The sequence below is a fragment of the Limulus polyphemus genome, unplaced genomic scaffold (genome assembly GCF_000517525.1).
Source record: "Limulus polyphemus unplaced genomic scaffold, Limulus_polyphemus-2.1.2 Scaffold5448, whole genome shotgun sequence".
Lineage (NCBI taxonomy): Eukaryota > Metazoa > Arthropoda > Merostomata > Xiphosura > Limulidae > Limulus > Limulus polyphemus.
In genome coordinates, this window is record NW_013671058.1 from 13,386 (window position 1) to 24,230 (window position 10,845).

A 10,845-nucleotide genomic window follows, 5' to 3' on the forward strand; every position below is an offset into this window, starting at 1 on the left:
CATTTTCTTTCGAAAAGGCGTATGACAGTTTCAAGAAGCCTATAACCCTCTTGCACATCTATAAAACAAAGAAAAAAAGTTTCATCGAAAACGGTGCACTCGTTTTCTCGTGAAAAGCGAACAAAAACATGTCCGCGAGCGTTACCGACAGACAGACAGAAATTGAGATAAGGCTTGTTTCGGCTTCTCTGGTGTATGAAACGTGAAGATATGCAAAAAGTACACTATTCTAAGCAATGTACAGACAAAACTCTTATTTTATTTATATAGAAGAAGAAGAAGATTCCTATGTTAAGAAATACAAGAAAACTAGCTTATTTTAACAGATGATTTTAATGTAAAGGTACACATATAATGAAGAATAAAGGAAATATTTTAATTTTATACTCGGTTAAACATAATTTAACATTTGAGTGATAAAATCATTACAGTATTCTAATGATCATGTGAGAAAAATCACTGGAAATCATTAAACAAGGTAAAGTTTGTTGTATAGCTCTTCCTCTTCTATAATTCAAATCGGACACTTTCAGACACTAAGTTGATAATCTTAATAAAACAAGAATTATGATTCTATACACTGTTTAACCTATAATCTAGGGTTGTCACAGTTAAAATAAGAGATTCCATCTGTACTTTTTTAATTTCATTATTTTGCAAACCCTCAATCAGATTCCACTTTCCCTTCAATACTTTCTGCAATGAGATACTAATTAAAGAGTTCAAAGATGTTAGTAAAGGCACTAATATAATTAGTTAGACTTAGGATAATATACAATAATGTGTGAACCTGTGGATAATGTGCTTTATAAAACAAGTCTGAAGTATATATACATAATAATGTAGAACTGTGGTAGATGAGTGTTAGTTATTCCATCTCTAAAATTACCTTTGTTTCTTGCACTGAAATATTATCTTCCTCTTTTTCTGGCATTGTTGATGAAAATTCTACTTCAGGTGAAACACTACAAAAAACCAGTAGTGTAACTTAAAATTAATTCCTCAAATTTTATACCCTATCCTTAGCACCTGTTATCCATTTAACACATTGCAATTTTTCAATGCCACATTAACAATTTGTTTTTGTATTACAAATATCAAATTGCTTACTTCTTTTCCCATACCAAGTATGTAATAAAGCATCTACCATTTGTGCAAATTTGTGACGTAACTATCTCCTGAAGAGGACACGTGAAGTGTCAAAACTAGTATCCACATGCATTTTGTATTGTTCCATTATTGTGTAGTATAAGGAAGGTTATGAGAGCAAATTATTATAATTTGTATCAAATCAAGTATTCAACAAAAAAATTACACAAATGGTGTGATATGCAGGCATATCATATGTTTACTACCTGCTTTAGTGATATAGAAATTTTTAAAATTAAATTTATTCGGTTTAATGCAGTTTTAGCATAAACAGATGGTTTAGAAAATCATTGCAATTGCTTTGTTTTATTTTCTTTGTTCTATATAGTAGATAATGTCTATTCTGCCCAAGAGGTTATTGCAGTAACATATGGTAACTGGGTTGAAAGGATTGACACTTTTATGTCTTTTGCTGACTCAGTTAACATTGTCTAAATGTAAAAGTTAATGAGTTAATGCTTTCAATTAATAAATCTTGTGAACTCAAGTGCATTTTCTTAGTTCAGTTTAGAAGATCATCAAATAAAGACTTGCAGAAAGATTATTGCATTTAGTTCTAAAGAGATCAATCATGAAGGAAATAAAGCTGTGGGACTAAGCAAAGCCTAGTAGAAGCAACTGTCTTTTTGTGTGCACAAGTACATATGTTGCATTTTCGTTTTTGTTTGTTAAACAATAAATATTCTTTTCATTTTTACCAACTTTGAAAAAGTCTCATTATTTTACACACACTAGGAAGACTAATTTAAGTTGTCTTATCAGAATCACGCTACTCATTTCTTGAAAAAATCTGTAGTTATTAGCAAATCCATCTATCTGATATTTGTCGAAAAATAAGTAGTTCTTACATGAAAATACCACAGTGGGATCCTAATCTACCTTATCATCATTATACATTTCCCTTCTAATACATTTTGAATTAAGTGAAATTTTGATTGTTGCTCAGGTTTTCACTCTGTCAAAAAGTTTTTTCTTATAGTCAAATGTTAAAAAATTATTTGGGCTTTAAAAAACTATGCTGAAATAACTATATGTGAAACACTTCCATAGTGAACATCTGACATTCAGATTTAGCTTTTTATTGATAAATATTACTAAATAATCATAATTTAAAAGAAACAAATTGATTATATATGAGCTGAAATACTAGTGGATTGAAACATTTTTAAGCTTTCTCTTACCAATCGCATAGAAGCAATGCTTTTATACAGATTTAACAAATATCTGACCTTTGACAGGGGCATGTGCAGGACCTTAAATTTGATGGCTGTTGGGCATTTTAGACACACAAATATCAACTCTTGCACATACAACATAAACAAAGAAATTAATAGCATTACACTAAGCCAAAATGACCAAGACCATATGCATAGAGTTATTAGGGAAGGGTACCTTGCTTACCACCTTGTGTACATCCTTGACCTTTAAGACATTTATACCCCCCAGTTGCATAGCGGTATGTGTGCAGACTTACAATGCCAGAAACCAGGTAGACAGAGCACAGATAGCCTTTTGTGTAACTTTGTGCTTAACTTCAAACAAACAAACTTTAAGGCATTTACATTAAAATTGTTGCTCGTGTACAGATTTAACAAATATATTATATAAGGTAGATGAACAGTGTCTAAGTATACAGATTTCCCTATAAATATTTATCTAAGTAAATGATACAATAGCTGATCCCTGAAATTTTCAGGTTACATGTGATACTAACAAATTTAATACATAATACACTTGTCAGTTGCTAAACACTGAAGGTGTTATTATACAAATTTAATACTCACTCAATACCAGCAGCTGAATCCTGAGGATGCTTAGTATAGAGGTGCTGAGCAGTGATAGTGAAGGGTAATTCTTCTGGCATGGCTTCATTACAGTACTGATATTTAGTTAATTCTGGTTGTTCTTTGTACATCTCATCCACAACCAAATAAGAAAACTGGAGAAAAAGAATAAAACGTATACTGTGTTTTCTTTTATTATCTGTATAAAATTATGTCCCTTCCATGTCTTTTACCTATTTTTATAAGAGTTAAACTCAGTCAAATATTATGTAATCACAATTCTTAGACTTTTTCATACACATCTATGATGTATGAATGTCATAACAGTTACTGCTGAAATAACTGGTACAAATCTGGATGTCTAAAAGGTACATAACTACAATTCTATCCTGACTATACCTGATGAACAAGGTAATTTTACAGCTCATTTTAAAAGCTTTATTTCAGAAACAAATATATTTTTAAACACTGTATTTGTAGGCAACAAAACTCAAAGTACCTTTAAACATAAAAAATGATATTTAATTTAAAATTATATATAAAAAATAAAATACAGTGTAAAACTGAAAGTTTAGAACAAACAACTGAGCTGCCAATTAAAACAACAATATTCCTTTTACTAACTTAAATATGTTAATAAATTAAAACCTCAAAACAACAAAAATAAGCTGGTATTTTTGTAACTAAAAACAATTTAAAATAGACACTTCTATATGTGTATTAAACTCTCAAAAGTTTTAAATGTTGACTTTTCCCATCTCTTCTGTTAACTATTTTGAACCAAAGTTTTGACTCAATGAACCTGATTCATTATAAGCTCTTTTCTGCAACCAGTAACTTTCTGGTTGAAACTTTTACTGTGCACCTAACTCTTCTACATTTTCATTCCACCTGATGTGAAGATATTAAATTATATGTCATCAAACAAATGCAACTTAAAACATACTTACCTCTAGTTATATACACATTATCAAAAATACAATTGTTGGGAGTGAAGAGCAGTTAAATTCTTTTTGATGCAAAGAAGTAACTGACCAATATCTCACATTTAGTACAAGCCATCAAGAACAAACTAATTATATCCCAGGATTACCCAAAGTTGGGTCAGTGACATGTGTAAACAAAGGTTTTTCACATCTGTTGGCTTAAAACTCAGATCAGTTGGGGCATGGTAGACAATAGAATATGAAAGCATTTGATGCTGATCCACCTGCAAAACCTCCTGCTAAAGGTAATAAACTGCAACCAATTAGAAAACAACGAGAAGCCACAGCTGGCAGAATATAATATGCAATTACCATTTCAAGATAATACTACAGCTGAAAAGTTCTTCAAAGGAATCTCAATAGCATTAAATATAGCCATCTGGAAAAAGATCAACCACAAAAGGAAGAATTTCAAAATGTCATGGATCTCTTAAACCACAAATTGATTGTGTGTGTGTGTGTGTGTCAATTCTAAGAACTCATGAGTGAATGAAGCAAGGAATATCCAATAATATGTCCACCACAATATATATATAGACACACACACACCCCATATCCAGTGCAATAAACTGCAGTATTAGGACATAACTGATTTGAAGTAGAAAGATCCAAAAATTGTGAGAGAAAAAATATTCTTAGATGTATACATACATGAACCTTAACCCCTGAAGTCCAAGGTTTGTAGAAAAATGAATAAACTGGATATTGGAGAAAACATTCTTGAAGTAAAAATGAAGAAATAATGGCACAAAGGTATCTCGACATTGAGGTAAAAGATGTGAAAAAAAAAAGATATAAAGAGAGGGAGAGAGAGAGAAACCAGATGAATGTCCACTCCTGTTCCACAAAACAGAGTACAATAACCATGGAATACTTACAGAAAAAGAAGCAACAAAAGACACCATCAGTCTGGCAACAATAGAATAGAATCAACTTATTCCCACAAACGATCAATTACACAGTCATGATGGTACAGAAAAGGGCATCACAGAGGAAAGGGAAAAACTTCTACCAGAGAAAGTTGTTCAAAACCTATCCAACAATGACTAGCATACTTGATGTCTTTCTGATGCCTTTCCATCTATGAAACATTCTAGTCATTTCCATGTATAGACATTTTGAATGTTCTTTTCAATTGCTTTAATATCAAAATCATGATCAACGATACATTCTGCCACTTTAACAACCTTGTTACACAGTTGAATAACACAATGTTTCATTGACTATAATGGACAAGATAGTGGCTACAAGGAAGGCGTTAATGGGGATGAATAACTCATAATGAAGAAATGATGGGGCATAGTTTATATCTATATCTGTGAAATCGCCCTGTGCTGACAAAGTATCTACACAATCATATAAAATTCATGGATAAAACCTATGAGAAATCACTGATTGGAATGCTACCTGAATAGGAACTCACATGCAGAAGAATGAAGAAACAGAGGTGAAATAACATACTGAGAAGAAATCTTGGGCCTGGTATATATATATACTAGAATAGCTGGCAACTCTAGAAACAACCAGGCTAAAAATTGGCTATCATAGAACAACACGATTTTTCATTCATTCCTTGGTGACAGTTTAATGGTGTTTTCCTTTGTAATGTGTACAAGAACATGCTCTCATGAGTTAACATTATTGATGACAACAGGGATCCAAGAGTAGGCTCTGCCAGAATAGCTGGCAACTCTAGAAACAACCAGGCTAAAAATTGGCTATCATAAAACAACATGATTTTTCATTCATTCCTTGGTGACAGTTTAATGGTGTTTTCCTTTGTAATGTGTAAAACTTTATTTTTGACTGCTTTATTTTCTTCATGGTAAATATTTGAGTAGATTTTCAATCTAAACTATGTATTATGTTGTTGACAAATTTACACAGAATGATTTATTCATTATCAGTCTGACAGTAACTTGGTGTTATTTTTTAGTCTTTGTTGTGAATTTCAGTCTACTTCTTCTGTGTACAGTGTTTATTTCCACAGCTACCCATTGTTACATAAATTACTTCTTTATTGTAAAGTTTGTTTGTTGATTGTTGGAAGTTGTTGTGATATATCTTATTTCTAACTAGCCAACTACCCTGCATTGCTCGGATGAAAATAGCTTTAAATATCCTGAGTTGCTTTGAGTTGTTAAATCAACCATATTAATAGTGACTTTTTGCAAAAAACTCAAAATTATTTTTTTACCTAAATGAATATTTTGATTAAAATCAATAAAAGTAACAAAGCGTGAAAAAAATAAAAATTTCCTAAAGATATTTTAATCAAAGCAAAACAGGGTTCATTGTTCCTGCTTCTTGAAATGTCATGCTGTCAAGTGTTGTTTGCAGCATATTCTGACTTTATTATTGTTCCATTTAATGAAGAATTGGTTTATTCTCTTTTCTTTACAACACAAAGTAAATGAAAATTTGCTGATACTAAACGTTTTTGTAAAGTCATTGTATATACGTGATTCTTGTGAGTACACACAAGCAAAGCAAAATATATGGCTGAAGTAAGCCTATTTTATTTAGTTGAAGGAGTGTGTGCAGGTTCGAGAGAATGCACCAGCCTCTTTCAGTTAAGAGGAGTACAAAAGCAGGAATGTATGTGTAGAAGAAAGAAAGAAAGAGGGAGGGAAAGAGAACAAAGTTTTTAAATCATTTTAACACATAATTGATAATGGATAGAATGATTAAGAGAAGTTCTCACACAGAGACGAAATGTAAATAATAGCCCACTTGATCACACATTACCAAAAAAATCTGACCCTTTCAACTTGAGACCAATTGGTTGCCTTGTTTGACAACCAATATACAACTTGACAACTTGCCATATTGGTCACTTTGGCCTCAATTTTCGGCCTCATAGCTCATGTTACTTCCTGCACAAAGTTGTATCTGTATCTTGAGTTTGGAATTTGTAGCTTTAAAGATATAGCCATGCATAAGAAACAGACCCACAGAGAGAGAGAGAGAGAGAGAGACACACACACACATTCATGCTTTTATATATATATATATATATTAGAAAAAAATTTATTTTGCTACAAACTTTAGATATATGAGGCAAGAAATCATGCTTCTATTCAAGGCCTGTGAGTGATAGGCTTCTGACAAAAGTTGTAGGGAAGATAAATATTTCAGAACAGTAGTGGGGGTCAGATGAAATCCAAGAAAATTGGGATCTGTTCAAAGTGATCACAGGCTCCAGTCTGAAACCTCCTATGTCCAAAACTGGATCAAGTCTTTGGTAATCTAAATATGCCTCTTCCTGGAGGTGGTAAGCCAAAGCATGCTGTTCCAACAAATTTTGCAGACAAGGCATAGCTATCTTGTCATGTAACTGAGTGGTAAACCTCCCAGCATGAACAATAATACCAGGTGAAGAAGGAAAAATTAAATAGTCGCCCTCAGACCTTTCTGCCACCAAGGAAGAGTAGACTCAAAGGCCACCAGGGAAGCCCCAAAACCTCACAAGCCCAACTGACTAACTGAAGAATGGGAGCAGGAGGTGGCTAATATAAATTGGCTTTGTGAGAAGCTGACCTAGTAAATGGAGGCACCGGAAAAAGTGAGTCTAAATTCTCGCCAAAATGTCCTGGAATATTGGCATAATCAGAGCAGATCATGGACAGTATCATCTGAGAGTGACTCCCCTCCCGACCACTGAGAGACACTACATAACAGAGGTGGAATAGGGTAGGTCTGATTAGCCTTTGTGCTGGAAACAGTAACCTAGGAATTCATTGATTTTTTTCATTTGATTTTTGTAGATATAGTAAAATATAATTGATCGGAAATTAACTAGGTGACACGGAATTGCAACCAAGGATGTTAACTATCACAGAACTTCTTTAGACAAACCAATGTCTAAATGCTCTGTCAACAAAAACTGATAAAATTATCTGAATGAGGTCCTTATATACAGTACCAGGATAGAGGGTGCATTGACATAGGTGGAGAGTATCACGAGACAAATATTGCCAAGGGCAATTGAGTGGGGTATAAAAGACTGAAGCAAACTAGAAAATATCAGGCCAATGCTTGTACGGGCAAAGAAAAACCCTGGAAGTCAAGTAATAGCTATAAGTGTCAGAGGAGGTAAGTATGTTTTGGAATTTAAGCTTTTAAAAATTCTGTCTTCATTTTGCAATCTTACAACATCATAGTACTTTGTCTCTTTTCAAGTTTTAACCCCTGTAGGTTTTTGTGAGCTTAGCTTGTTAAAATAAGTTCAGTGAAATGATTCTGAGATACCACAACACAATCTATTTTAAATTGTATAATACTATACTCGCAATGCTCAGATAAAATGGGTTAATATGCTACATGAAACTCAAAAGAAAAATATTTATACAATTTCAGTATTTCACTCAATAATTCTCTTCCATCAGTATGACAATCATTAACTAAACACTTGTGTAAGAGTTATTATCTACCTCAATGTTACGATCAATAAGCCATTGGACTTCAAAGTCGTCATCATCTTCACCGAGAGGGTTGATCAAAACTTCAGCAACCTGGAGTTTAGAAAATATATATCAATTAACTTTTATTATGAAGAAAACTGTTTGTGTATTATTTTGCTTGTTTTTAAACACATAACTGCACAATGGGCCATCCATAAGTATTGTGCCCAATGCAGGGATTGAGCCTCAAATTTTAATGTTGTAGGCCCTCAAGCTAACCTCTGAGCAACCAGAAGGCAAAAACTAAATACTTGTTTGGAATTGTAATTTTTCATACTCTTCAGTGTCATTGTACTGTATACTTATTTGTTCAAATCTACAGGTTTCAAAGTATAAAGAAAATAATATACATACAGTAGCAATTGCATGAGAGCTAACATTCACACTCTCTAGCAATATTTGACTCAACTGATATAGCAATGCAGAAATTGATATAAAAGTATAAAATAATATACATAGTTTATGAATGATTGACACTTGTTTTCAAGTTAAGCTTAAATAAATAAATAAAATGCAATGTTTATTAGTACACAGTTACAACATCTTTATTGTTGTTTCATAAAAATATCAAACAACTGTTGATAGAACTTTTAATAAATTTAGTAATGTAGAATGTTTATTTAAAATAAAATTACATCAACATCTTTTTAAGAGAAAATAGAAAGAAGTAGCTATATTCTTACTTTATATTCTAGGATTAATTCGTCAATTATTTAATGTTTTTAAGAAACAATAAATATTTTATCTTATCTTGAAACCTATGAATAAGATTAATCAAACTTTAGGTTGATACAAAATATAAAATACATTTAAACGATAAGACAAGGATTTGAAAAATTGAATGTGAATGTGGTAACACTTATACTGGTCAAACTTAAAAGAACTTTTACTGTGAAATACTGTTGTGAAGGAATCTTTGTCATCTTCTGTATGTTAACCTCTAATTGAATACCTTTTTTGTTGTGTATTTGAGCTGACAGTTTTTCTACTGCTTCCATGCATAAGTATTCTGAGGTCCAGAGTCATCAAAACAGTGAAATTCCCATAGTCTTTCATTTAAACAGTGTCTTTAGAAGCTGACTACTAGTGAGTAGCCTACATGGTTAGTAATAATCTAACAATAAAATGTTATAATTCCAGCTAGTTCCCATAATACATTGCCTTCCAACACAATTATTACTGTTACGACAGCGGAGGTCACGTGACGCTAGTAACACACCACGTGCTTCTAGAACGTTCATGAAGCATCGGGAGACTACTAGATATGGGGTAGTCTTGTATATATAAGACCAACCAAGAAGCGACGGGAACAATGTGTAATTGAACTGCGGACAGAGTATTGTTGAGTTGAGTTGTTATAGCGCGACTGTGGAAATTAAGTGTATTGCAAAGTTGTATTCAGAAAGAATAAACCAGTTTCATTTAAGAAAAGACTTGTGTCGCTAAAGTTTCGTCAGAACGAAATTTACGGAAAATTAACTAACGAACGGAGACGTAATATTACTAATAGTTTTGCTCATGTACAATTTGATATAATTGAGAAATCTGCACCACAGTGTTTCTAATTAGTACACAAGATATTAGTTTACTTATGGGTGGATAATAGATACATTTCTCTCTAGTTTAGATTCTGATGGATCTAAATGATTACTTCTTATTTTAGAAAAGGTGAGCCTTCACAATATATATTACAAAACATTTGTTTGGTTTTGAGTCAATAACTCCAGTTCTCTATACATAATAGTACATGACACATAAAAAAAGCTTTATATGATAACCTATCAACTCATATAGAAGAAGACAGAAGGAAGAAATCTATTAGGAAAATTAATGAATGGTCTTAATAGAGGGGTGTTTAAATATACCCACCCCAAAGAGACGAGAATGTGAGGCATGGAACAGGAAAAACACATCCAACAGGAAAATTCAATAACCAGAGCTGACTCTATATGAGTATGTGAAGACTACCCCTTTTGGATGTAGCTAACCAAAGCAATACATCCAATGAATAGTGTAGGTAAAATCACCCCAAATAACTTGAAGTCAGGTAAAATGCAGACCACTTCACAAAATATATGGTACCAGACAAGTCCAAAGAGCAAGGCAAAAAACTTGGACAGAATCACGTGGTGAAATAACCTGAAATAGCATCCCGAAAAATGGAAAATAAGAATGTGAAATGTGGGCATACCCCCAACATGCAGAAATAGCAAACCCAAATGCGATAAAAGACTACATATGAAAACAGAGAAGATCCAAGATGTGATTGAGGTGGGATGGATCAATCCAGAACCCCAAACAACATCAAGCATATAAGACGAACTAAGAAAACCCGTAGGTAGGTAAAGATCTATCAGTGTACCAAGTTTGAAAAGAAAATCCATGAAAATATGTTTTTCTATCAAATAACATTTCTGCACTTTTGGTGCGAAGAAAAAAAAGGGGAAGAAACTCAAACAAAAT

At 32.6% G+C, this 10,845-nt stretch overlaps 1 protein-coding gene across 1 annotated transcript in view; it reads right to left on the reverse strand.

Annotated features, from left to right (window-relative positions):
- The window catches only part of LOC106472590 (bestrophin-4-like), a gene marked incomplete at its 3' end in the record, with an annotated part of 51,982 nt that overhangs the window by 10,209 nt on the left and 30,928 nt on the right, over positions 1-10,845 (reverse strand). Inside the window, exons 8-10 of the mRNA XM_013933245.1 lie at positions 8,353-8,433; positions 2,934-3,088; positions 890-965 (exon numbers count right to left, since the gene is read on the reverse strand). Coding sequence (XP_013788699.1) covers positions 890-965; positions 2,934-3,088; positions 8,353-8,433 — 312 coding nt within the window. The remainder of the gene's footprint in view (positions 1-889; positions 966-2,933; positions 3,089-8,352; positions 8,434-10,845) is intronic.